This window comes from Aythya marila (assembly GCF_965140915.1).
Source record: "Aythya marila genome assembly, chromosome: 23".
Classification (NCBI taxonomy): domain Eukaryota; kingdom Metazoa; phylum Chordata; class Aves; order Anseriformes; family Anatidae; genus Aythya; species Aythya marila.
Window position 1 is genome coordinate 2,939,432 of NC_139064.1, and position 26,955 is coordinate 2,966,386.

At 51.0% G+C, this 26,955-nt stretch overlaps 1 protein-coding gene across 2 annotated transcripts in view; it reads right to left on the reverse strand.

Moving 5' to 3' along the window:
* Window positions 1-3,917: 3,917 nt before the first annotated feature.
* SORL1 (sortilin related receptor 1) overlaps window positions 3,918-26,955 on the reverse strand; it is a 40,962-nt gene continuing 17,924 nt past the window's right edge. Inside the window, exons 17-48 of one of the 2 annotated variants that reach the window (XM_082778072.1) lie at window positions 25,925-26,097; window positions 25,578-25,709; window positions 24,810-24,901; window positions 24,080-24,326; window positions 23,609-23,747; window positions 23,256-23,429; window positions 22,977-23,090; window positions 22,474-22,596; window positions 21,711-21,830; window positions 19,422-19,544; window positions 19,160-19,267; window positions 18,785-18,916; window positions 18,443-18,574; window positions 17,645-17,779; window positions 17,250-17,405; window positions 16,886-17,035; window positions 16,278-16,406; window positions 15,630-15,756; window positions 14,887-15,056; window positions 14,577-14,689; window positions 14,213-14,317; window positions 13,183-13,255; window positions 12,271-12,353; window positions 11,917-12,013; window positions 11,134-11,318; window positions 10,752-10,871; window positions 10,487-10,651; window positions 9,854-10,028; window positions 9,524-9,630; window positions 8,656-8,848; window positions 8,149-8,361; window positions 3,918-7,726 (exon numbers count right to left, since the gene is read on the reverse strand). In XM_082778072.1, the coding sequence (XP_082634198.1) occupies window positions 7,659-7,726; window positions 8,149-8,361; window positions 8,656-8,848; window positions 9,524-9,630; window positions 9,854-10,028; window positions 10,487-10,651; window positions 10,752-10,871; window positions 11,134-11,318; window positions 11,917-12,013; window positions 12,271-12,353; window positions 13,183-13,255; window positions 14,213-14,317; window positions 14,577-14,689; window positions 14,887-15,056; window positions 15,630-15,756; window positions 16,278-16,406; window positions 16,886-17,035; window positions 17,250-17,405; window positions 17,645-17,779; window positions 18,443-18,574; window positions 18,785-18,916; window positions 19,160-19,267; window positions 19,422-19,544; window positions 21,711-21,830; window positions 22,474-22,596; window positions 22,977-23,090; window positions 23,256-23,429; window positions 23,609-23,747; window positions 24,080-24,326; window positions 24,810-24,901; window positions 25,578-25,709; window positions 25,925-26,097 (4,373 nt within the window). In that variant the 3' untranslated portion in view covers window positions 3,918-7,658. Of the gene's footprint in view, window positions 7,727-8,148; window positions 8,362-8,655; window positions 8,849-9,523; window positions 9,631-9,853; window positions 10,029-10,486; window positions 10,652-10,751; window positions 10,872-11,133; window positions 11,319-11,916; window positions 12,014-12,270; window positions 12,354-13,182; window positions 13,256-14,212; window positions 14,318-14,576; window positions 14,690-14,886; window positions 15,057-15,629; window positions 15,757-16,277; window positions 16,407-16,885; window positions 17,036-17,249; window positions 17,406-17,644; window positions 17,780-18,442; window positions 18,575-18,784; window positions 18,917-19,159; window positions 19,268-19,421; window positions 19,548-21,710; window positions 21,831-22,473; window positions 22,597-22,976; window positions 23,091-23,255; window positions 23,430-23,608; window positions 23,748-24,079; window positions 24,327-24,809; window positions 24,902-25,577; window positions 25,710-25,924; window positions 26,098-26,955 lie in introns of both variants that reach the window. The other variant, XM_082778071.1, reaches the window with a different exon arrangement.

Consider the following 26,955-nt stretch of genomic DNA (forward strand, 5'->3'; position numbering starts at 1 on the left):
GCTGCAGTTGAACTCGCACTGACTCCGCGCAGAGTAGATCGGGTTAAATGGACTATTACAATGGCAGGAGCTCATCTGGAACTAATAATTTTTGAGGCCACCAAAAGTAAAAAGTAAAAAAAAAAAAAAAAAAAAAAATAGGGGGCGGGGGGGCAGGAATCCTGGTGAGTTTGGTGGCCGGTGACTAAAGCTTCTGCTGCCATCTACTGCACGTGGGTGGCAGCAGGACCAGCTACGAATTCGCTCTCTTTTGGGTTGAATTGGCCACGGAACAGGTTAAATGCTGAGGGATGGGTTGGGGTTTGGAAGGAGATGCCCAAAGCTCTGCACGCCCGCTTGGCCCTGGGCTCTGGCTCTCGCTCTTGCCCAAAGCACCGTGCAGCATCTGGTCGGGCTGCCCCGAAGGCACCCCAACGCGGTGCTTCCATCCCCGCAGAGCTTCATCCTCACCCCGCTCGCCAGGCTTTGTTGCCACTTGCTTAGGATTCACCACCACGGGAGCCGTTTTTGGCTCCGGTTTCAGGGGGGGAGCGCTAACAAAGCTCCCATCAGCCGCATGCGAGCGGCTGCGTCGCAAATCACACGACAAAACCGGCGCTGGGTGACCGACATCTGTTTTGTCTCAGCAAGCGCAGCACGAAGGCACGGTGCCGGCCCGTGGCCCCACCCGCTGGACCCAGCTCAAGCATTACCGTGCTCGCCGGCCTGGCGAGACAATAAACGGAGTCTATTTATTTATGATGGCTGGACCCGAGCAGGTCATTGGCACGGTCTCCAAGGGCGATGCGTTCGAATCCCTTTCTCAATTTTCTCTCTTCCATCTCTCCGGGCTGCCTGCTATTCTTTGTGCCCATTCTCCCAGGAGATCTGGTCTCGAAACAAATAGCTCGCCATCGCTGCGGCTCTTGGTTGTGAGGTTAAATAAGTTTAGGAGGAAAAGTACATTTCAGATGGTGCTGATCCAAATGGAGGAGCCAAAGGCACTATTGTCTTGACTAGCTCAGAGCCTGCCGTGGTAATTTCCTGGGTACATAGGCATGCTGGCTATGAGCTGCAGAGAGCCACTGCGAAGTGGAACTGGATTAAAAATAAAGCTGCTCTTGTGACAAAATAAACAACTGGGAATTGGCCTCTGGGCTTCTGTTCCCGGCTTTCCGCGGGATCTCAAGAAAGCCACGACGGGGGAAAGGGAAGCCGTGGGATTTCACAAAGCTGGGCGAGGACGTGCCACGCTGCCGCAGTGCCGGCGGAGCCCCGGTGGGTTGCTTGGGGCAGGGCACGCTCTGAACTGCTGGGCCCCAGCCCTGGCCACAGATGGGACCCAGAGGGACACCCTCAGCCTGGCAGGGATGGATTCTGCCTCTTGTGTAGAGCTGTGGCACGAGGAGCCCCCGACCTCTTCTCCATCTCCTTGCTGTTACCCTTTGGGAACTCAGGGCTGGGGAAATACAAAATGTTCAAGCAGCCATTCTTGCAGTGGGAGGTGAATGAAAAATTGCCAAAAAGGTTCGAGCATGGCGCGTTCAGGTTCCAAATTCCTCCTCGGAGGGCATCTGCTTCCCTCCCTGGGGCACAGAAAGATCCAGGGGAAATTGGCTTTCTCCTTTGGCTGGGCCTCCCTGGAGCCATGAAGCAGGGTGACGGGAATGTCGTATTTTGTCTGCCTCTGTCCCCAATCCTGCATCTCTATACCACATTCCCCTCCTGCACAGACTGTGTCAGCAGTTTCAGGATGTATTTCATTAGCTGCTGCTCAGCTCACAGCCCCGCTCGCCATTTGCTGACCATCTTCCTGGCCTCCTGGCCTTCCTCCCCTTGTGGCTGCTTTGTTCTCATCATCCTCAGTTGGTCTGGGAAGTGGTGTGATGATTTCCAGCCTGGCCACAGGCAGGTGCTTGTGCCGAGAACACGGTCGGCTCCGTTGCAGGGCCTGGGCAGAGCAAAGCTGCTGAGCATCAGACAAGCTCAGTGATGAGGATCTGGGGGAATGTGGGCTTCTGGCCGCCTGTAATTCACAGGGAAGAAAGAAATCGCATGTCCTGGAAAAGCCCTGGGCTGCCATTTCTCTTGCATCCCACTTCTGGCAGGTTGAGAGGCTCATGGCAGGAGCCAGGGCTGTGATGGTTAGCATGGCTCTTTCCTTCCCACACAGACCTTCTCTTTCCTCCTTAAGCCAGGGGCTGGGCTATCTGGGAGCTCTTGGCTCCCCCGTCCTAAATTCCAGCTTGCATTTTGCTGCGAAATATCCTCGGTTATTTCATCTTTCCTGCAGAGAAAGGCTAAACACAAGCACTCGGGTGTCTGGCACAAGAAACTCAGATTGCTTACTCAAAAGAGGATCAGCGAGCCAGACCTTCAGCTGCGCTCTCTCAAGATCAGAGCACATCTATTTTGTGAAATGCTTAACCCACGCTGGGAAGTGCTTTTGCAATCCTGGCCGTGCCACGTGCACACCTGGCTGGCTTTGCTCCGTGCGCTCCTCTGGTGGCTGGGACTCCTCTCCTTTGTGGTTTTTGGGTGTCTCAGGGTCATGTAATGAGCAAAGCTGGGACATCTCTTTGGAACTGGCAACACACTTAGCAATTATGAAGGTGCCATTGTTCATCAGGAGTTTTGCCTAATTAAACTAAACCCTAAAGTGCTGGAGAGCACAGCTACACCTACTCGCAAGGGTACTATACTCTGTGAGAATCTCTTGGTTGCATTTAAGGGTGAGATAATATGGAAAGGTCATAAAGAAAAAGGAGGGAGATGCAGAGTCAGAGAAAGGACAGGAAAAACCTGCAGTGTAGACGTCCCGGGCAGGTGGGCGCAGTCTGCAGCTGTAGCTGCTGCTCTCCAGGCCATGCTCTGGAGATGTGAGTCAGGTGAGAGCCAGCGGGACCGTGCCAAAAAGTCCCTGGGCAGCCTGGGGAGGTTTGGGAGTGGAATTGGGGTGGGAGAGGCTGTGTCTCGGGCTCTCAGAGCAATATTTTCTGCAGTCGGTCACAAGGTAACTTGGTCCGCACCATTCCAGCGAAGGCAGTAAATGAATAGGGGTAAAATTTTTCCTTTAGAAAAAAAGTAATTTGCAAATGTTGTTAGGAAGCCTAATCAGATCGCTTTTGTGCCGAGCCTTTATTCCATCAGGATTTTCTCAGTGAGGCTGGGCGCTGAGGCTGAAGAGTCACGTAGACTGCTCCGAAGGAAAGTAGGTGCATGGGAATGAGGTGTCGCTTCTCGTACCTCCGGGGAGAGCAATCTATTCCAGCAACAATAGGGAAAAATCAGCTTCATTCATGAAGAAGGGGGCAACCGGGAGGAAGGAATGGCTGTTTGTTAGCGTTGCCTTAAGCTAAACATTAATGAAGTGCAACACTTAAGATGCTTGCATGCCTCAATTATGTCCACCAAGCTCACATGTTGCCTTTCCAATTATGTAGGCTAAAAAATGAGGTACGTGTGAAGAGACTGCTGCCTGCTCATTACCTCTCTGGGAGCTGTAATTCTGCTCGCTTTCAGCTGCTGGGGTGTCAGGTGAACTTACACATACAGCGTTTCAGCCAGCGATGGGAATGCAGCGCAGGGATGGGATTGCTGAAGGGATGGGTGCTAGCACAGGGAAAATCGTATGGTTTGGGCACCAGATGGGGTTATTGCTGGTGATGGTGCTCAGTGAGCATGGATGTGAAACTCAGAAAGGCTCCGCAGGTTTTCTGGCCCCCGAGGGTGGTGCTCACTGCTTGGCTCCTTGGAGAAGAGGCGTGGGAACCGTGGGGACTAGGTAATAATTATGGAGACCAGGAGTCATTCTGTTTACCCAGTCCGTTTTTATTATCATTATTAAGTGGAAAAAAATTGACAGACAAAAATTCCTTCAAAATTGTGCAATAATAACACAGTAACACAGCAGAAATCAGTGAATGGAGGGGAAAAAAAAAAGACAGAGTAGCAATTCAAATGGTATTCAAATAGTATTAAACTTCAATTAAGGAACCCGATCAGAAGTTGACACTACGTCTAAAAACTTCATTAGAGACTGGCTGCTCGTAGTCTGCCCCAGGACTAATTACTGACATCACAATTAGTACCAGAAATGAAGATGCTCTCTGGAACCCACAGTAACCACCTCTGTGGCACCATTTCTGTTCTGAAGTCCATTTGAAGGAGACTTGAAATTTGGAAAAGGTTCTTTCGGTCTTTCCTGAATGCAGTTCTACATTCTTACCAGCACATTACTGAAGCCCCTGCCTGGGGCTCTCAGGTCACTTCTCCCAGGATTTCTAGAAACTGGCAGCATGTGGTCACATTTAGTGACCACCACGGTGACCTGCAGGCACAGAGGTCCTTTAGAGCCACACGAGGCCACGGGATGGCAGCGGCACCCAGAACATCACCACACGTACTCCATCCTTCTCGTGTGCTCTCCTCCTCTTTCTGTCTGGGTGTGCACCCATATATATCTATAAGTAACTTGATCTTGACCCAAGGAGAACTGTCTTCCCAGTACTAGACCCACACATCCCTGCTGCTAACGCTGTGGCAAGGCAGGAGAAGATGGAACAAGTTAGGGCAGGCTTACCTGGGGCATGAACCTGCAGCATGCCAGTTATTCTGCCATTAAATATCTGCATGCACAATTTTCCCCCATGGTCAATAGAAAACACTTTACCCCTCTCTGAAATTCCTCTTGGTGTGTCCCTGGGGTGCCAGCCCTGGCAGAGTGGCTGAGGAGCCACAAGCTTGTGCTCGTGGCAGATGCTGCGCCCACTCGATCTTAGAGTTCAGCCTTAGTCTTCTGTTCAAATGGACTTCAGATACCAGCTGGCATCTGAGGTGGGCTCAAACACGAGGTACCAGAAACACCTCCTTAGCCCACGTACCTCCCCCACTCCTTTTCTCCTTATGGGTCCAAACATCTCACAGGGTTACTGCCAGGTAAACCCAAGTCACCTCCCAAAAATTCGGGTAAGGACTCATGTCACATTGCATCAGGCTACTGAAACAAAACCAGAACAAAATATGCATCCACATCCATGTACCATATATACACCACAACCCTCCCACCCCATATACATCTCTGTGAACAAGATTCCGTGCTTCAAAAGTTCATAAAAATATACAATTTACCCGGAACTGCATCTATCCTGCTTATTCCCCGCCTGGAGCTTAGACTTCTCTATTTATATATAAAATACAAATACACTAGCCCTGTAAAGTTGCTTTGCTGGGAGCACAGTGGTGGTTTTTGCCCTGAAGGGAAAGCCTCTGAGGGCAGGGAGCATCTGTGCATTGCAAGAAGCGCCCTGGTGCGTGCAGCTTGGCACAAGGACTGCGGGCTGCAGTGCCCCAGAGCCCCGTGCAATGCAGGGACGACTGCAGAGCAAGTGCCAAGGTGTCCCTCACCCCCGTTGCATTGGAGAGGCGCAGCTAGCTGGGAATATTTTCGGAATATAGTATTCCAGCAAAATGCCTCGCTGGCAACAGGCTCAGCACCGTGCGAGCGTTGCTTTGCTGCGGCACAAAGGAGTCTTTCAGAGTGACCAGAAGTGACCCGTCCCCAGCTGAAAGCATCCAGCCAAGGGATTTCTGCAGAATATAAAGTGGTTTCGAGGTTCCCCCTTGGCATCTGCCTTCCACATACAGGCACGAGATGGGCTCACTTCTGTTCCCCTTATTTGAGCAGGGTTTTCCCTTAGGGGAGTAAAGTAGCAGAATTTAACCGCTATTAATTCTCACCAGAGAGGTACCATCTTCTGGGATACTATACTGCAGTTTTCAGTTACCTGTGCCAGAAATATTTGTTTAATAAGGAAGGAATGCAATGCTTTTAACCTCTGCTTTCAGGCTGTCCCCTGCAGAAATATGTTAAATCTTCTGCTTTACACTTTTAGAACAGTTTTGCCTCTGGGTCAGATTCTGCTCTCTCTGTAGCTGTTACTCCAGACAAATTGAGATCTACGTGCTAGGTTGAATTATAAGCATTTTAATCTGTGAACAGCACCTGACCCACTAACAAGGTAAAAACATTGCAACTTGGCAAGCTCGCTGCTACTTATAAAATCTGGTTATGGTTTGGTCCCAACTTTGGGGGAATAAACTGTCACCGGGATTGAGAACACCGATAATTAAAAATAGAGTCAGTATTTCTATAGCGTATCAAACCATACAGAACCTCATCTCTTTAAACATTTTCTGCAAGTGAAATTAAATGGATCAGTTGTGTATCAAAACATAGTTGGCCTCTCTCATCTCATCTGTAGGAAGACTGCAATTATAATTTAATTTACACAGCAAAAATACTTCTGGCTTAAACAAAGAAAATAGCATGACAAGACAGTGTGCTGTATTTTTACTGGGCTTTGCATATATAGAGTGCGGCCAGGTGTGAGCCGCAGACATCCACTCGTATTGATGCTCGTGGGCTTGCGAGCAGTGGGATTCGTGGTGAGATTCACATTTTGCTATCACCAAAAACATACCCTCGACAATGGGAAGCAGACATTTCTACTGCTTAGCTCTGTTAGCCAGTATTATGTCTACAGTAAAGGTGAAATGAGGAGTGATAGGAATATATTACATCTACGTTACTTCTAAAGCTGAAGGTGCAACTACAGCTAGTTTTAGGAAACTCTACTGAAGGAGCACCGAATCCCTGCTGCAAACCAGATGAATCGAGCTGCTCAGTAATTACAGCTCTGCACGACTGTGGAGAATCTGTAAGCGAAGCTCTTCTCCAGTTGCACACAGTGGAGGCTCCCCCTTCTGTCCCACACCATCCTAGCATCTCCACGCAGCTCTGCAGAGGCAAGGTTTCCTGGAAGCTACGTTTTAAGGTGTGCGCTTCAAAGTCAGGGGATGGCGATTTGTTGCAGTGACATTACTGACATAAATTACGGATCAGGGCACGGCCAACGGGTTGGCACCTGCTGGTGATCGTTGGAGGGATTTGGGCAATGCTGGGGGGGGCTGCAGCACAGCGCGGGCAGCTCTGCCTGCACGTGAGGTCAAAATTGCATAAACTGGGCGCTTGCCCAGGGATGACTGAGGAAAGATTGTGTCTTTCAGTGAGGGAAAAAATATGTAAAAAATAAAGATTCTTATTCTCATGGTGAGAACAATGATGAGGATGCCAAAATACTACTGCCTTGCAAGATAAAGTGGCACATGTTCTACACAATAATGTGTACAATGTCTGACGACTTCGGAAATCTGTTCTTAAGCAGATTTCCCAATAAATTAACACAACAAAAATACTTTCATATAAAACAAAGTCCAAAGGATTTTTTTTTAAAGTAAAAGCAAAACCTTCAGGGACTATATTACTTATCTCTCTCTACATATATAATCTCCTGAATTTTTTTTAAATAAATTTATTCTTGTCTTAGAAAAATAAAATGAGTAGCCAATTTAGTCAACGGAAAATATCTCACAGACTTAAAAGCATGCCCAGCAAGCATAGCCTTGTAAGACTAAATCAATGTTAAATCAAAGCAATTTGTTACTAAACCAACCTAGTTTGCAATTCACAGTTGATTACTACAAAGTGTTTCTTAAATTTTTTGGCCCATATAAAAATAACGTATTGCAACTCAAAGTGCATTTTTAAAATAAACAATCAACTATTTTTATCAAATAAAATATTTACACCATTTGGTTTTTACAGTCAGAAATGCGCTTCATGCGATGACCATGGGGACATCATCTGAAAATCCAGTTATCATGGGAGCTTCGTCATCCTCATCTCCTGGAAAACAAACCCAGAGCTCTGTTACGCCGCCCTTGGTTTCATCAGGCACAACTAAACTGGCCCCAAAACTGTCCCCCAAATTAATGCATCAGCATGTGGCCCTTAACTGGTTGTTGTATTTGTTATATCCAAGTTTTAATTGATTATCATTAGTGGGAGCTGTTTATGTGAGGTAACTAATTACACATATCCTAGGCCAGTCTTATCCTCCTAAAACCAGATCAAACCCATGGAGATTTTCATGCCAAGGATGGCCTAAAGCATGAGAAAGAGGTTTAGGTCTTGTGCTGATTTGGAGGCCCTGCAATCCCAAGGCATGACACCAAGAGCTACTGTTAGGTTGATGGTTGGACTTGATGATCATAAGGGTATTTTCCAGACCAAATCATTTCCAACCAAGATGCCAAGATTCCACGTACCTAAATCGTCCCCTGAGGAGAAGATGGCTGAGCCCAGGCGGGAGCTATAGTGGCTGTTGGCAAAGGCGGTGAAGCTGCTCTGCAGCCTGCGGTGCCTCGTGTAGAGCACGATGAACCCAATGCCCAGGGTGACCAGCAGCACAAACAGGATCGGGACCACGATGGCAGCTACGTCTGTGGATTTGTCGGTTTTTGATGCAGAAGAGTCTTCACCTAAAGAGCAGGGAGGGTAGAAAGCACTATTTGCAACCAATGCCACATTTCTCACCATGCTGCTTGTGCAGTGCCCTAACGGGGTGTTAATGGACCAAACCCAACCAAACACGGCCAGATTGCCACAATATTCACATCTGAAAATCGCAGGATGGTTTCTTCCATCCTGCCCTGCTAGGACACTAAGCCACCAAGTGATTGGCTGTGTAATATTGTATTAACTCCTCCTTGGGTCAGCTTCTGAGGCTTTAATTAGTGTTAATTGAGGAAGAGGGGATGATGTTAGTGTCTTACCGGTTCCTAGCTCATCATAGAGAAGCGTAGCTGGCTCCCCGCACATCTGCCCGCTGTACAGGCATCTAGCCCGAACTGTGAAGGAATAGTTGTGACCTATCTTCAGGTTGGAAACTTTGAAGAAATTTTCCGTGGTGTTCCCGAGATAAGCCGTGCTGTTCATCAGGCTGTCGAACATGTGAATCTCGTAACCCTAAGAAAACAAAAACACAAACCCCAAATCGCTTGGCTGCAGAGGTCAGCTTTGCTGCTTCTGACGGGCCTTTGAAAGTTGTTTTTCCTGCTGAAGCTTTGTGATGAAGTGCATCAGGCTACCAGCCAGGGGAGAACAACAGTGGAGCCTCCTCCAGGCACGCCTGGCAGCAGGCACTGACCTTGGCTAGGTCAGAGAGGAGATTTCGGCCTCTGGTTCCCTCTGTTCTTAGCAGCCACCCGAGGCCATCCAAAAAAATGGAGCCCAGTGATCATGATGGTTTTTTTTTGATGTACATTTCTACTTTCTCATGCCCCAACAGAGCACATTGCAGATTTTCTATCAAAGCCTAAATAACAATTCTCAGATGGTACCGATGCATTTCCCAGCATGGTAGGGCAGTGGCCTGCTCCCAGTCCTGTGCAAGTATGATAGCTGACCTTTTTCAAGAGGATAATTATGTTCTTAAAAGGTGACCGGCTGGATCTAACAGCACTAGTGCTGTGGTTGTGATGCAAATTAAAGCGAGCTCTATGTGGAGGGCTCATCAGGGACTCCCAGGGGAGCAGAGCCTCCTGTTGTACTTAAAGACTCTGTGTAAGGAGCCCTGCAAGCGACTCCGCTCTTGCTTTTACTGAAACGCTGCCTGTAAGATGGGGGAAGAGTGCCACTTACCCGGCTTTCATTGAAATTACTTTCCTTTAACGCTAAACTCTTCCAAAAGAGCAGAATGTGGTCGTTTTCTGTTATAATTTTTAAGGCATCTGGTGCAGACAGTGGTACTGCAAATGAGAAAAAAACAGCAGGCAGGTTAGGTTTTAACAGTGATAACACTTTTCTTCCATTTGAGAAACAGCACGGGGGCCACTTCTGAAATGTAGTGGGTTTTAGGGATCAGCCCAATGCACGGCTTACAAGAGGAGGGTGCTGTGGTGTGACCTGGTAGGAGTCTGATGGTGGGTTTTATGGTAGGGCAGAATTTCATATGAATACTTGCTCCTTTACCTGTGTTAATCTTCATGCTGGATTCTTTGCTCATGTTTCCCAGTTGAACAATCACGTGGTATTTGCCTCCCGGTTCAAGTTTCTTAATGGTGTACTCCACTGTGCTGTTCCGCGTTTTCACTTTGTAGATTTTATCTGTTTTTCTTACCAAATCTTTAACTGCAACAGCATACAACTGAAGGGGGAGGGAAGGCACGCATGGTGAATGACAGGAGACCTTACTTTCCTACAGACTTGCTAGCAAACTCATATATTAGGACATCAGACTGGGGGGCAGAACTGACATTAAAGCATGCCTGCACCCTATAGAAACCTGGAAAGTGAAGTTGGTTTTCAAGTCTCTTGCTGGATTAGTTGGATCCCTGCCCGAGATCACTACTTACAGATAGAGAAAATGCAGTTACTGGGGCATACAAGGGCAGGAGGAAGACCTCAGGTTGTATTTCTTAATGAACAATGGGGATGCAATGCAAACCTGTGCCATGTCAAAGTCTGCAGTGTTGTCAGGGGATTTACACCCCTAAAGCTTTGCTGTTAAAGCCTCGGAACCAGATTAGGAGCGGAAAACTTGCTGAGAAAAAGAATTTCCTTCAGTGGACCTGTCTGTGAGCCAGGGTTTTTTTGAGATATTACCATGTCCTGGTCAGGCGAGTCGTAGGGCGATTCCCACTTGATGACAGCAAACGTCTTCCCAGTGAGCACCGAGTGGAGGTGCCGGGGGGGCAGCCGGTTGTCAGGGATCATCTTCACCACGACGTAGTCAGACGGTGGCCCTTGGTAGGGAGACATCACACGGACCTCGAAGGGACGGCCCAGCAGTTAATAGGGTGCCTTCGGGCTTTGGTACCGGACTGCGGCCCGTAGCGCGGGTAGGAGAGGGGCCAGAAATGCAGCCTACCAGGAACAGGTACTGCTCGTCCCGCTGCACGATCACGGTGATGTTGTGGGAGGTCGTGGTGGTGTTGTGAGGGCTCCTGTACAGCTCGAGGAAGGATGTGGCGTAGAAGATGCCGTAGACCTACAGAGGAGGAGACGACAGGGACGGTACAAAGCTTGTCATGGCAGGGAGCTCCCACCCAAACTTTCGTGTGCTGTTGCTTTTTAGGGACATGATGCAAAGACTCCGTTTCAGGGGCAGCAAGCACTGTTCCTACTTTTATGACATATATTTTTCCGAGGAATTCAGTCCCAAGAAACAATCCTGTTTAAAGATTTCTTGTGTTTTGAGGTTCCAAGCTAGACCCCATCCTGGGTGGCGAGAAAAGGGCTCGGTGCCTTACCACGTTCCTCGGCCCAGTCCAGTTGCACTCCACTGCAGTCTGGTTGATGGCCCTGGCTTTGAGACTTGGTGCTGCTGGTCTTGTCCCACCAGTCATGACGTGTACAAAGGACAGAGGACTGTCGCCCAGCTCCGTCTTAGCCCAAGCAGAAATTTCGTAGGGCGTCTGAGCCGTCAAATTGGCCACTGAGCAAGAGGAGAGATTTGCACTGTTAGGTGAGGCCCAACACTGCAATGGCAGGGTGAGAGCTTTAAGAAATGGTCAGCATCGTTAAATAATCTTAGCCAGGATCCTCTCTCCCTTGGTTTGTGTTTTCATTCATTCTGAGTAACTTCTTTTACACAGAAACACCTGGGTATCTAGCCCAGGTTGTTGCTTGCCTGTATTGGGATGTTTTCCTGTATCTTGACTGTGCACACCAGTTATTTCTCCAAAGCCGAAAATAATCTGATTACCAGGGACATGTACTGTATACCAGCCCAAGAAATCATTGACCTTTTGCTGAGTAGATAAGGAATCACAAACAAAATCCCCATGATGAGAAAAGGCTAGTGCAGCTCTAGGGGATAAATCCCAAATCTCCTTGAAATCTCCAAGTCCTAAGAATAGAGGCTAAGGATTTGCCGATTTGTCCTTGCAGGATTTACTCTTTCCTAAACAGAAAGTACTGAACCGAGCTGCCATTACAATAAAATAAAATGAAATAAAATAAAATAGCTGTGGCTTTCGGTAAAAACACTCTGTTTGGAGGTGATTTAAGCAGAATTTTACATCTAAATTTACCTTTCTGGATCGACTTTTCTCCTTCTATGGTCAGAGTTCTTTTTTCCTGCCTGTGCGTATCAAATGTCCAGTAGATGTTCACAACGTAACCGCTGACCTGTCAATATGAGCTTACATGAGCTATTCTTGAAAAAGAGCCACCATTTTAAGTTTCCAAATTGTATTTTCCATCCTAATTAAGAGAGCTGGGACAGCTGATGAGTACCAAGTAATAAATTGGCATGGGATAATTAGTTTCCGAAAGCAATTGTGCTACTAAAATGGGTGCTGGCTTGTCTTATTCAGTATTTATCCCATATCCAACCCAGGTCATTTCTTTTACTGTAGTTGCAGAAGTAAAGGTTAAAATTTTACCTTGATATTAGTATTCATTTTTAGGCTGAAACTTATGGAGTCCTCAGTGTAGCCCTCAACACGTATGACAGGTGGAGGAATGACTGGAAGGAAAGGGAGAAACAGCTGTTACTGCAACCCCAAAAAAACAAACATGTAGGGAGAGGACAGGCAAAATGCAGACTTTCATTATGACAGTCACCAACCAGACCCAGAACAACCCCATCTCTCCATACTACAAAGAATCCTGCATTTTTAGTAGCACGGTGTTTTCTTTCCTTTCTTTGTCAACGTAGCAAGGGTGCACTTTTATCTCACAAATTAGATAGCAGACAATTTTGACATCAGAATATAGGCTTGGAAAAAAACTTGCCAGGAATACAAACAATTTCAAAAGGCTTATCAAAAAACATTTCAGAGGGAAATGATTTATCGTGTTGGTTGGATTTATCTACTGTCAGCCTGCAACGATGTGATCGTTTCTGGGAACCTCCGTGGTTTTTTAGCGGTCTAACCGACACAAAATGCAGCAACCATCATAGTGATAATCTAAGAGGGAGAAGAATGAGCAAGCAGCCTTTCAGCTAACGGTATTGAAGGAATTGCTGGTAATGTATCGTGCTTATCCAAAGGTAGAATCTAGCCTACACAAGTCAGTGGCAATCCATCTGCAGTCCAGGAGAGAGGGACTTGCATCCTGCATGCCACAGAGTTCAGAGGAAGAGTCAACAACCTGTTCAGACTTGCCACTGAACTCTGAGGTGGCTCCAGTTAAGCGAGCAGGTACAGCAAAGTTGTTAAAAATGTCAGATGCTCAATAGGGAAAAGTAAAGAAAGAGGAGGTGGTTATGTGCGCTGATACTAACGCTTTGGGCTTACATTCAGTATTTTTGCTGTGTTGACCAAGTTGGTTGAAACCAAAACAGCATTTACCTTTGCCTTTGATGGTGGTTATGGATTTGGAATCGCTCCAGTTTCCCACTCCTCGACTAGTCACTGCAGCAACCTTTGCAAATAAGACGGTTAGTTAATATGAACGAATGTATGCCACCAACGCTGCATAATGCAAACAGAGAGCGAGGTTAGAGCAAGGGTATGGACATGGTGGAGCTCATGGGAAAAGGACATTGAAGCAAGCAATAATTTAATTACTTGGCAATAAAATGCTTATTACAGAGATAAAGCAGACTACTTTAAGTCAATTAAAAGAATCTAAGAGGAGGGAGGTGCATCCTCTCTGCAGATAACCGCTCTCTGATGAGATCTTTATAAAAAAGTCTATAAAGATAAGGAGCCTTGGAATCGATCAGCCCTGGTGTAGGTAAGATTCGTGCCTGCAGAGCCCATGCGAAAGCTGAATCCAGTTCCAAAGATTTATTTGGAAACAAGTTAGTATGGGAAGGAAAGACTCACTTCAGCTGACCCAGAGAAAAACATTAATGCATGGGGGGTTATCCCAGCTCCCAGTGAGCCCCCACAAGTACCCGTGCTCAGCCTGCTCATGAAGGATGGACAGGGGCAGAGTACACTTTTCCCAAGGTTGGCTGTGCAGATTTTCATTTCCTCTCCTTATTAGTTCTGCCTATAATTACCCAGCTTCTCCCATGTGCACGCCTTCCCCACATGCATATCTACTTCTTTTCCTGGCAAGAGTCAGGACCAAATTTATCTCCGCCCCAGATCTGGTGCAGTTGCAGTGAGCTTGGAATGGGCAGCACAGATTTCATAACACAGCCTGGCCTCCTGGGAGGAGGAGCAAATCAAGGGCCATAATTCGGGGCTTAAAACTATACACATTGTTGGCACAAATGCCAGGCCCCTGCTGAGGGCTGACATTAAAGGGCAGAATTTTAACTGCATACTTTTTTAGCAATTAGTTGCCTGTGTGGGACTTGGACTGCCTAGCAAAGAGTAACAAGCTCCTGCAGAGTGCTCCTGCAGACAGAGCTCTGAAAATACTCACTCGAACCGTGTATAACGCGTTGACCTGCAAGTTCTTGATCTCAGTGTAGTTCTTGGTGGTTCTGAGCGAGGACCACTCCTTGGATCCACTCCGGCTGTATTCCACCTAGGAGGACCAAAACAAGGGGTAAGGGCTCCATGGTCAGCAGTCCCACAGGGCCACAGGTCTTTCTATTACTCAACCATAGGAAGGAAGCCAGAAACAAAACCATGGACTGAAAACCATGGACTGAAACAAAACCTGAGGACTGTGTTGCTACCTACAGCCCCGCACCATTTCTTCATTTCTTCTCCCATCTTGCCCAGCATTCTCAGTGAATTTCCACCTCAAATTGCAAAATAAAAAAACATGGTGCAGGACTCACAATAAATTCCCGTATGAGGCCATGGGCGTTCACAGGAGGGCTCCAGCAGCCTGTCACCACCCCCTCGGCTTCTTTTTTTAGGGACAGCTGAAGGTTAAAGGGGGCATCTGGTACTGGGGAGAGAAACAAAGGTGTTAGTGATGGTCACAGGCGGTGTGTCCAGTTCTGGGGAACAGCAGGAGGTTATCGGGGTCTCCTAGAAAGGGAGAGGGCAGACGTTATCTCCTGCAGTTGTGTCCCAAGGCCTGATCAACCCTTTCGTAATCTGACCTCCAGCTTGAACCGAGAGGAGCCAGGCAGGTCTGCTTACGTCCTTCGGGTGCCCGCAGGGTGATGAAGTCGTTGGTGTTGTAGACTCTGCTGAGGCACTGCACCTGGACCTTCACCTGGTAGGTGCAGTCAGGCTTGAGGACCTTCAAAACACTGTTGGTTTTGTTGCTGTGGGTTTCCAAAACCTTCCAGATGCTTTCACCAACAGTCCTGCACAAGAGTCAGACCCCTGCAGTCAGGAATATGTTCGGGAACACAGGGGGACACAGCTTGCCCCAAAGGATGAAATCAGTTTTCTGTGTTTTAAGGGCTTGCTGCTTAGTTTTCTGCTCAGTAAAGCCACGGCACCAGCTTGAAAAGCTGCTGTTTCAAAGCTTGAACCAAACATAGCTCAGTGCCTCCTAAGCACCGTCCTCTGAGGTTTGCTATAACCGCTGTGCTCTAATTTCTTGACTTTGTTCTCATTGTTAGCAGCCCCACAAAGACGAGACCCAAGCAGAAACAGAAAACCCAATATACCCACATTTCTGTCCGAGTAAACAATTTGAAGGAAACAAAGACAGCTTTTCACAAATGTCCCCTAGTTGCTGCTATTTTGGGTCTGCTTTGCAACGAAGCATTAGAAGATTTTCCAAACAGAAATAGACTGCAAAGCTCCATCCTCTGGGGCTCGATTTGGTACGGTGCTTTGCTGCAAAGACGTGTGTGCTGCTACCTCTGCTCATGTTTCTCCCGTCCTTTCCTTGCCACGACCACCCATGGGTCTTGCAGTAAGTGGTGTACCTGTAATACACGTTGTAGACACAGGAGGTCGAGGACATCCTCTTTGGCCGAGCCCATGTCAGAGTGACAGCGCCGGAGAAATCGGCCGTCCACTGCAGGTTCTGGACTTTGTACACGATCGTGTCATCTATGGGAGCAAGAGGGGGAGTCAGTCTGCTGGTGGAAACAAGCCCTTTGGATCTGTGCTGTCACTGTGAGCCACCCAGGGCCCCTCTGTGGGGCTGCCCATGTCCCATCTCGTGTTCAGCGGAAGGACCAAAGCTGAGGCTGGGAATCTGGAGAGCAATGTGTTGGGGCAAGGGGAGAGCCTGGCCAGATGAACTTTCCAAAGGAAAACAGATGGTTTTCCCTGAGTGTAGACTCCCCATGAATCTCCGCAGTGCCTCCCCCCTGCACCAACCAGCCTCTCCCAATCAATATTTAATTAAAGAACTAAAACCTGACTGATGCTTGAGGCCCCGAGCAGGTCGGTAGGACCGTGGTGCACCTCGTGGCTGGGCAGAGACAGCGATCGATTGCAATTCTCTGCCCGGGCCAGCTGCAGCACACATCCCCCCATCCCCACGGGGCCAAAAGAGGTGGTGGTGACGATGGAAAATGGCTGGGAAATGGGGTTTGCAGGAGAAAGGGGGGCGGGCGGCAGCTTACCCGTACAGTTCCTCTCGTCGCTGCCATCTGAGCAGTCCAGGTACCCGTCGCAGCGCTCTGCCACCATCAGGCAGGCCTCGCCGTCCTCGCACTTGTAGCCCTGAGGGCACGGCAGGGTGCTGTGCGTTGCTGCAAGGCAGAAAGGGTGCAGGGCTCAGCGCCGCGAGGGTCCCGCACTGGCACGGGGCTGTGTGCGATGCCAGGTGCTGGTGCAAGAGCTTTCTGGCAAAGTGTTTTGGCACGACAAAAGAGCCACCATCAGGAGAACTTGGGGCTTAAGCCACCGGGGAGGTGGTGGAGTCACCTCCTTAGATCTTGGGATCTCGGAGATGGGTGGATGTGGCACTTAGGGACATGGTTTGGAACTGTTATGTGATAGATGGACTTGATGATCTGACGGGTATTTCCAACCTAAATGAAATGAAATCCATTCCGTGAAATCCACAGCTGGACTTCTGATGGAACAGGCACCAGTGCTTTTTGGGTGCTTTTTTTTTTTTTTCTTCCGTTTTTACTGCGTGGATTCCACCAGCGATAAATCCTCCCGTCCTCGCAAAGAGCATCCCAAGGGAAGGAGCCAGGCGAGCCCCTCTTGCCCCCGCACTTACGGCAGTTCCTCTCGTCCGTGCCATCCTGGCAGTCCCGCCGCCCGTCGCAGCGCTTCCAGTTGGGGATGCACTTGTGCAGCTGCTGGCACTCAAACTCGAACCTGCTGCAGCGGCCCCGCGGCGCCGGGGAGGTGGCCGTCACGTTGGGACCTGCGGGCAGGAGAAGTGAGGAGAGCACCCAGGGCCACCAGCAGGAGGGACCGAAAGCCGTCCCCGGGTCCCGACTCCACTAGATGGCAATGTCTTCCCATCCAGCAGGTGGATGGCTCCCGTTGGGGTGCCCAAACTTGCGATGCAAATCGCTGGGGTGCAAGGCAGGGATGTCACCGGGCATTCGGGAGGAAGAGGGTGAGGAAGAGCTTACGGGAGGTGGGGCAGGCGTCCTCGTCGGAGCCGTCGGTGCAGTCCTTGTACCCGTCACAGACCCAGCTGTTCACGATGCAGGCGCCGCTGTTGCAGCGGTAGTGGTTGGGCAGGCACGTCGGCGGGGCGGCTGCGGTGACGGGAACTACTGGGGAGCCTGAAAGGACACCGAACGAACGGAGAGGCTCTCGGGGGCTGCTCCCAGCACCCAGCCAGCCCCCGTGGTAGGGGGGAGCAGGGAGCAAGCCAGGCATCGCAAGCCCTGTGTTTTATCTGCATCGTCTCCTCGCAGCTCATGATCAGGGGGTTCAACAAGGCAGAATGCCTGTTCAAGGGGGATTTTGGGGCCATGGGGCCCCTGTATGCAGAGCATCACGGAGCACCACAGGTCCTCACCCTCACACTCCTTCTCGTCCGACCAATCCCCGCAGTCGTTCTCCTCGTCGCACTTCCACCGGTTGGGGATGCAGTGGCCGTTCCCGCACTGGAACTGGTAGTACCGGGAGCAGTTCGGGGCCTCTGTTGGGTTTTCTGATGAGAACAGGAGAACCCTGTGAGCCCCTGTGTCATCTCAGCAGCCTTCAGCACATTTGGGGCATGGGAATACCAGCCCTGAGAGCATCACCCCAGCATCCCCCCTGCACAACTGCAGGTCCCCTCTTCTCCAGCATCCCCATTCCTCCCAGCCCTCTCTGGCCTGGTGTCACCACCCCAGTGTCTGCGTGCTGGGTGCTCCATGGCCAGACAGCACCTACGATCTCAAAACCAGGGCTGACAGTGAAATTCACCCAGAGCATGGCAGGAAGGGAGAAGCAAACCCTGCTGCTCCAAAACGAAGCCGCAGCTGCTTCGTCTGGCTCCGTACAGCTCCTAAAGCTACCGAGGGAACATTGATAAATATTGAGCTTGGCTGTAAGCTGCCTGTCTGCTTCGGGCTGGGAAGCTGTGGAGTAAATATGGTCACACAAGACTCAGTCAAGCACAACGTGTGCCTGCCGCATCGGATTTTCAGTGTGCTCCAGTTAATCTACCTGCAATAAGGGGAAGATGACACTGATCTATATTCGAGATGCTCTGCAATGTGCAAGTGGGATGGTGCACGCATGCATGTGTGGGTATACGGAGCAGAAGAAGCCTGTTTTCTGGGCCCCGAAATTCAAAGGGGTTGACGAGGGACCTCGAGGTACTGCTCACCACAGTTTGCTTCGTCCGAGTAATCGCCGCAGTCATCCATGCCGTCGCACTTCCACACCAGGCTGATGCACACGCCGTTCTGGCACTGGAAGCTGAACTGGTCGCACGTGCGGTGGAACTCGGGGTCCTGGGCTGCACGGAGGGAAACCAGAGGGTTAGCATGGAGGAGGAAGGAAGGTGTACCCTCAGAGGGCATCTGGACTTGGGAAAGCAAAGTATTAGAGTCCAAAGCCACTGTTTGGGTGACCTGGCAGGGTTTGGTACCCTCCCCATGCCTCCTTTCCCTTCTGTCTCCAGCCCTCCTAATGCAAAGTGCCCTGAGATGCGCGATATCACGCTTACAGCATCCAGCATAGTTGGCGTCCTCATCTGATCCGTCTCGGCACTGGATGATGCCATCGCACACCATGGAGTGGAACAAGCACTGCTGCCGGTTCTTGCACACGAAATCCATGTAGCGGGTACAGAGGGGTTCTGGGGAAAGAGGAGGGGATGGGGTCTCGGCAGGGATTGCCAGCAGGGCGGACACTGATTTGGACAAATCCAAGCGCAGCGTCCAGATTTCACGGAGCTACAGAAAGTTTTCAGGACCAACAGACTGAGCACTGTCCCTGCACAGACTGCCCTCACCCCATAATGTCCTGATCCCCTTTCCCTCATGCCCTGAGCCCAGCTGCCCTTGCTGCCGAGGTCCCACCAGCCCCCCTGTGTACTCACCACAGTGCTGCTCATCCGAGGCATCGGAGCAGTCGGTGATGCCATCGCAGTGCTTGCTGGTCGGGATGCAAGTCCCATTGGGGCACTGGAAGCCGTTGCACTTTTTTTCTGAAAAAAAGCAGAATGAGGTGGATTTCGTTGGTTTCCTTTCCCATACAAAAAAATGCAGCGCAGCCCTGATTCCCTTTTTCCCCGTGTTTGCCCTCTTTTGGAGGGACAGGAGTCATCTCTCTGGGTTTGCTGGAGTGTCCCCGTGCCATACCGCAGTCGGCTGGGTCCTCATCGGAGCCGTCCTGGCAGTCGGCGTCGCCGTCGCACGCCCAGCGCTGCGGGATGCAGTGGCCGTTGAGGCACTGGAAGCTGGAGGCCTCGCAGGTGTGGGACACTGCTGGAAGCAGAGCAGGGAGCGGTGCTGAGCACGGGGCACTCAGCACCACGCAGCCCTGCACCATCCCCTTTGCATCAGCACATCACATCGTGCTGGATCCCAGCACGGATTCGCATCTCTGCAGCACAAGTTCACACCCAGAGGGCTTCAGGCAACACATTGCTGGGAATCTGGGTCTCCCCAGGCCATGCCATGTCTTTTTCTCTCTCTGCTGTATTTGCTCATAAGACCACTGTGCCCCTGGGATGGTTTTCAGAGGCTCCTGAGGGGTCCTAATGCTCTCCAAATCAGGAGCCTCTTTCCCTTTGATCCTAACCCTAGATGAGTGTGGGTGCAGGTGACAGTGGCTGCATCTTGCTGCAGATGGCAAGAAATGTCACAGCAAATGAGCAAAACTTTGGCAGGGTCCCTGTTCAGGGACCCTAGGATGGGGCAGTGAGCAGGGATGTGTGACACCGAGGGGCATTGGGGACGGTCTGGAATTAAGTCCGGCGAGCCTTTTCTGTGCTCCCACAGCAACCTAGAAATACAAGTCTCTTAAAAATGAGGAGGCAAATTAACTCTATCCCAGCTGAAACCAGGACAGGGTTTCAAGGGGATCGGGGCCTTGGTCTTTTTTAGGGTCCTGTTGCAAACGTATCTGCCTGTGGGGGATGCTGGTTGAAGCCTAGCATACATTGTCGCTTTAAAGACAAATGCCGCTCTTCAACCAGGAGAGCACTTGTCATTATCGAGAAGAAAAGCAATGTGCAACTTAATTAAATTGCATGCTGGTGAATTCCAGGTTAGTTGTGACGTGTCCTTGCAGATATTTCCGAATGCTACAGTTTTGTGGCAGTAATATTCTATTAGGTATTCAGTGTGAAATGTAATTATTTTAGATAAGAGCAATAAATGCAGCCAGTGGAGTCAGATGAAATGTTTCTCAAATAATTGTGATCCTCTTAGATAATTTCAACTTTAGGCTTTACAAACCCGATACGCGTTTTGAAGTAGGTTCCGTTCCTGTAGCAATTCTCTCTGGAGAAACTCATAGGAGAGATAAGTGCTACCAATATAAATTAAACCTCCTCGTGCAGCCACGCACACGGAATATCAACCACCCTCGTCCCCAGAGCATCACCGCAAACCCTGCGTGCTCCAGGCAGGTTCAGCACTGCAGGGGGAGATGCAGGAGCTCAGCACGGTGGCTCCCATCCCCTGGGGGCTCTCCTGGGCCCCGTGGGGCTCCCCTCACCCCATCAGCCCATCTGTTCTGATGCTGGTTGTTACCTGGTCTCTCCTGTGTATTGCTTTATGATGTGACCTCATGCCTTTCGCTGCTGGAACAAAGCGCTGCCTACTCTCAAAACTCTCAAAACTCATGCAAACATTTGTTTGGGTGTTGTTGTTTTGGTATTATTATTTTTAATGAAAAAGATCAATGCATTGTTATCAGCTGGCTTTTCTGATGAGGAGTAGGCTCTATCTGGCTGTTGACTTTAGCACTGTCAGTTTTATACTGGTGTTGAGGGTGGTTGAGTGCCGTGACTGTCAGAGCATGAGGCTCCCAGGTGCAGGGCATGATGCACAGGGTGAGGACTAGCATTTCTTGCAACCAGGTGGCATCAATTTGAGTTATAAGCAAAAAAGAGAGCAGATCTGCCACTTGTGGCTCCATAGCCCTGCCACCCACTTTAGATTTCTGAAGCCATGGAGAACAGCAAGGCTGCTCACAAGAGGAGCTGCTTCCCCACCAAATCTGCCTCTCCTTTGCAGCCTCTCTGCAGTTTATTGCTTTCTTGTTTTCTGCAACGTGCTTAACGGCAAGAAACCGGTCAGAGTTCAAGCTCTGAAAGGAGATCAGTGCACACTGCCCTGTTTGTTGCCTCGCTGCAACAAAGGAGCCCATTTTGCACACAAGTATCCTTTGGCTGCCCGGCGGCCACGGCCCCGCTTCGCTATTCAGTGCGCTTTCAAAGGCACAGCCGCCGTGGCACAACGCCTTGCAGCACCTCGGGCTGCTGAGGATGTGCTGGGAGCAGCCTGTGGTGGTGCAAAGCACGGTGTAAAAACATCCTCACCAAGAGCCATGCTAGTGAAACCCCTCAAATGCTGTTTGGAGAGGTTGGGAGCCCTTAAGGAGTGATGGCAGCAGGTTATTGAAGACATCAAAGTGCTTACCCGTGCAGTTGGCTTCATCAGACCAGTCCCTGCAGTCGTTATCGCCATCACACATCCAGGAAAGGCGAATGCACATCCCTGAGCTGCAGCTGAACTCGTCGCTTCTGCACTGGTGAGCCTCTGCAAACAAACACAGGTGCTTTTCAGGTGCTTTGGGGGCTAGGGGAGAGGAGGAGGACAACTTCACACAGGCTATGGACCGAGGAGAGGAGGCTGCTGGTTCAGAAGCAACAGTCCATGCAGCCCTGCAAAGCAGAGCCATCCTAAAAGCAGCTTTTCCTGCCTTGTCCCTAGCCCTGGATGACCCAGGGGTCCCATCCTGCTCTGTTTACCAGCGTCATTTCTCCTTCAGTTCAGCACTGACCTCTCTGAATCACTGAGCTGGAGATGGATGGCTGCAAACACGGGAACACCGAGCAACCCACGCCTCCCATGCGTCTGCTGGGCGGCTGCCCAAGGTCAGCCTTTAATCTCTCCCAAATATTTGGCTTCGAGTTACAGGGGAACCCAAGGAGCAGAGCGGGAGAGCTGGATGACAGCAGCACAGAAGCCTCCCTGCCAGACCGCAGCCAGGGGGGAATCACTGCATGGCCTCGTTGGCTTCTTCCATCCCTTATCTCCTGCCCAGAACGTGGTGGGAGGAGGTGGTTTTTGGCCAGGGTGAACACAAGGGGATCTGAGGCAGCACTGCCTTGCCCGACATCAGGCTTTCATCCCTCGCACAGGGAAAGGGGAGGCAATTTCAGGCCGGGAGGCAGCTCACCGCAGTGACTTTCGTCGCTGTTATCTCCGCAGTCGTCCTCCAGGTCGCACTTGTAGGACAGCGGGATGCAGGTCCCCGAGCCCCGGCAGCGGAACTGGGTCTCAGCGTCACACACCGTGGTGGCTGATGTGGTAGGGAGAGGAGGAGGAGATCAGGGTCGTGGGGAGGGGACAGATCCTGCCACCACGGGCGTGCGTGAAGGAGAGGGAGTGCATCCTGCAGAGCCTCGCTCAATGCAGCCTGAAGCACCGCTTCGATGTCGATGTCAATTTTGGGGAACGGGGCTGAAAGTCATCCCGCCCCACTGCTTGCAAGCCAGGGCAGAAAAGCCAAGGGGCAAATGTTGCAGGGCACCAGTTGCCCAGCCAGCTTGGGATATCACCCCCAGGAGCACCTCTTGCTCCCCCTGACTACACAGGGAGTATAAGCAATCGGCTCAGGTGCAGCGACGCCGCAGCAGACATCTAAATTTGGAGGGGCGAACGCCAGCGCAGGACACTCACGGCAGTTCTTCTCGTCGCTCATGTCCCCACAGTCATTGTCATTGTCACACTGCCAAATGCTGTTGATGCAGTTCCCATTGAAGCATCTGTACTGGTTGGGCAGACACGTGTTTTCTGGTGCAGAGGGGAAAACAAAAACAAGCCGGCAGGAGGCATGACGCCGCATTTTGGGACAGCGGGCTGCTCTCCTCCTCGCCCAAAGGGCAGCAGGAGAGGCTTTGAAATAGAGGCTGCCACCTCGCAAGGCAAAGCAGCAGCAGGAACAGAGCTTGGTTTTACCTTCCTTCAGGCAAGTGGTGTTCTTCATGACGTAGCCACGAGGACAGTCGCACCTCACCTCCCCTGTGGGCAGCACGGAGCTGGAAACCCCCTCGGGGCACTTGCAGCTCCGGCCGTTGTTGGACTTGGGCAGGCAGAGCAGGCTGCAGGGGTGGGTGATGCAGGCGTTCTGCCCTGGCACCGGGGGAAGGAGGGGGACACCATGAGGGCAGGAGGCTTCAGACCCCACGGGAAGCTCTATCCCACCCAGAACCCAGCTTTAGGTTCGCACCCCATTTTTTTCGGTCTCTTTCAGGCTGGGAAAAGCCCTCTGGAGATCCTACGCCCACCTGAAGAAGAAGCCAGTCCATTACCTGTTGTTTTCCCTTTGTAAAATATTTTCATGTCCATGATCCCGTTTAACCGGCCGACTAAAGTCTCCATCCTGGAGCCGCTGTTTTTGGATGCTCGGAAGATGCTCAGCTGCGACCAGTCGTTCCAGTAGATCTCATTCTGAAACGCAGGCCCTGCTGTTGGTGTCCCCTTGCACTACAGCACCTGAGCACCCTGTGGTCACGGGGTAGCAGCGTGCAAACCCTCCCCAGCCCGTGGGGAGGAAGATGAGGAAGACCTGAACTGGGATTTGAGTATGAGTGGAAGCAGACGTTGCTAGCTTCAGGGGGCTGTGGGAACACACCCGGAGCATAAAGAGATTGAGCATCGTGCTAGCTCCTTCCCACCAAACCCGAAGTGCTAAAGGCTCTGCATCCACCTGCCCAATGCAAGCAGCAGCCGCAGTGTGCGTGCAATGGAAACGTGTACAAAATGAGAGGCTGCAGCGATACCTTAAACACAGCGATAGCATAGGGGTGCGGGAGGCTGTCCAGGATCACGGATCTCTGCAGCCCGTTGAAATCCACCCTCTCGATTCTGTCCATGTAGGCTTCGGTCCAGTAGATCCAGCGGTCGTCCACCGAGATGCCGTTGGGCCACCGCACGCCCTCCGAGACGATGCAGCCGGCCGAGGACCCGTCCATGTCACTTCTGTAAATGCCGGGTCTGGAGTCTCCCCAGTCAGTCCAGAACATCAGCCTGCAACAGGCAGAGAGCGTACCCAAAATAACAACCCAGCGTGTCGCGAGGGAACAGGTTATCAGGCGGTGTTTGAGTGCTTTACATTCCCCGTCTCTTGCAAGACGTGCCTTTGGGAAAGGAGCGCTTTGCAAGTCAAATGAGCGCGAGCAGCAGATCTGCGAGCAGAAGGCAGGCTAATTTAGCTGCAGTTTCTGGGGCATGAGTGCAGCTGGAGGTTACCTAGCTGTGAACTGCTGTGTCTAAGAGCTGGGAGCACTGCAAGGTGCCAACGCAGCTGTCGGGATGGTGCTCGTGCTCTAACCAGCCACGGGAGTGCAGCCAGGCTCTGTCGGTGCCTCCCCATCACCCCCAAGCCTTGCCTGCAGCACCTCCCTTGGGTTCTGCTCGTGTGAATGTGGTGGTGAAGGAGAGGGCTTGGTCTGCCTGGTGCCCCCAAGGAGAACCGAGGGACGTGGCTGCTGCGGATGGTTTCTTTCTTACCCTTCTCGGGGAACCAGGGCGAGGGCTCTGGGTCGCTCGAGTATGGAGGAATTGAGGACGGTGAGACGCAGGTCTCCGTCCGGATTGGCAACCTGGAGTCGTGATGAAAGAGAAGGGCTGTGCTTACTGCGGGCTGCTGCCCCCCTAAAGCTTTGTGGATCCTAGGGCATTTAATTAGTGCATTCTAATAAGATAGCTGCCACAGGCACAAGGAGCAGGTACTCTAAGGTGGGTGATAACAGATGGTGGGGTGGTGAATTTAGCGGCAGTTTGAAGGAGCTCTGTTTGCAACCCACCCGGCTGGGTGTGGGTTTTGCTTTTTTCCCCCTCTTTGGCCTCACAAACTGACCTCAGGGCTGAATATTATCGTGTTCTTAGGCAACAAGTGTAGGATGCAAGGAAAAGGTTACACCGGGGAGGTTCAGGTTGGCTATTAGGATAAACTTCTTCATGGAGAGGGTGCACAAGGGGTTGCCCAGGGCAGTGGTGGAAACCCGGTCCCTGGAGCTAGTTAGGAGATGTGTGGACATGGCTCTAAGGGACACGGTTTAGTGGTGGGACTCGGTAGGTCAGGTTGACTGCTGGACTTGATAATCTTGAAGGTCTTTTCCAACCTAGATGGTCCTGTAGACCCAAGGCAGCATCATGCCATGCTGCTGGTGAGGGCTGGGGCTCAGTCACAACAAACCAGCAGTATTTTGGGGCCCAGCTGCCCCAAAGGTGCCCTGCTGCAGTCCCCTCTTTGCAGCAGGGGTGATGTGGCCATACCTCGATTTTGGGAATCCCAGCGTTGACCCAGTACAGCAACCGACTGAGAGGTTCAAAGGCCAAGGCTTCCACTGTTTCCAGCCCGGTGCTTACGATTATTTCCTGCCCAGAGCTGCCATTGAGACAAAGACGCTGGGAAAAGAAAAAAAAAGAAAAAAGAAAAAAAAAAGAAAAAAAGACAAAGAAATAGAAAAATGAACATTAATAAAAAGCAAGGACATTCCCAACCTCGAGATTAGCAGAGGCAGGCATGCAAGACAAGCCACACAGAGAGCTGAGCGATGAGAAACGCCTGAAATGAGGCTCTCAGCTCAGCCCTGCCCTGGCGGCAGGAGCCCCCCGCTCACCTGGATGATGTCGAGGGTGACATCGGCCCAGTACAAGCAGTTGTGCTCGTAGTCAAAATCGAGGGCGACTGCCCCGCGCAGCCCAGCCAGCGGCAGCTCCTCGCTGACGCCCGAGGAGAGGTCGTAGCGGTGGATGGAGTAGCGGGTGGCGTACAGGATGAACTCGTTCTCCTCTGTGGGGACAGGGCGCTCATCACCCGGACACCTCGGGCCCTTTGGGGATGCTCAAGGAGTGCAAGGGCATTTTATCTTCCCCCCTCCTGCCTGCATGCTGTGGCTCCACGGCATAACGTAGGCAAAGGCCCTTGTCTCAGTGGGATTAGGCTGATTAGGATCCACTAATAGCCTTACTCGCTCCCCTTATTCACTCGCACCCCAGGAAAACCCTCCAGCCGTTGTTTATCCAGAGGGCTGAAGGAGGAGGCAAGGATGGCAAAAAGCGCTGTGACCGCTTCCTTTCTACATTAGCATGCTGGCAATTAGGAACAAAATGCTGCTCTCTGCTCCTCCAAATTCTCATAAAAAAGGTGAGAGCGCTGTCTTGGGGTCCACCTTCCCTGCAGAAGCTATCCCAGCATGGGGTTGTGTTCCTGATGTGCGCAGGGTGGTGCACAATGGGAACCCGGCCCAGGACAAAGTCTCTCGGGTGTTAGCACACTACAAGTGAAGCCCGATAATGCTATTAACGAGGGAGGCTGATGGCAGGGAGTAGCTCTGGCTCTGCACCCCTAATGAGATTATATGGAGATAGGAAATGGATACCGTACACCCAAGGGTTACCATGGCACAAGCCAACACGTATCCAAAGACGATGAACAAACACTCTGGGAACAAGGCACTGCAAAGCTGGGGCAGGAAGGGACCACACATTTATTTTCTGATCACCAGGGCCTGTCACAGCATGCCCAGAGCAGCTTCCAAATAGCTGCAGAGGGCTTGGAGGGGCGGAAATCACATCGGTGCTGGGCGAGGAGGAAAGCTACACGTGGTGAGGGCCCCGGGTGCGCCCTGCCTGCAGCGTGGTGCCAGCC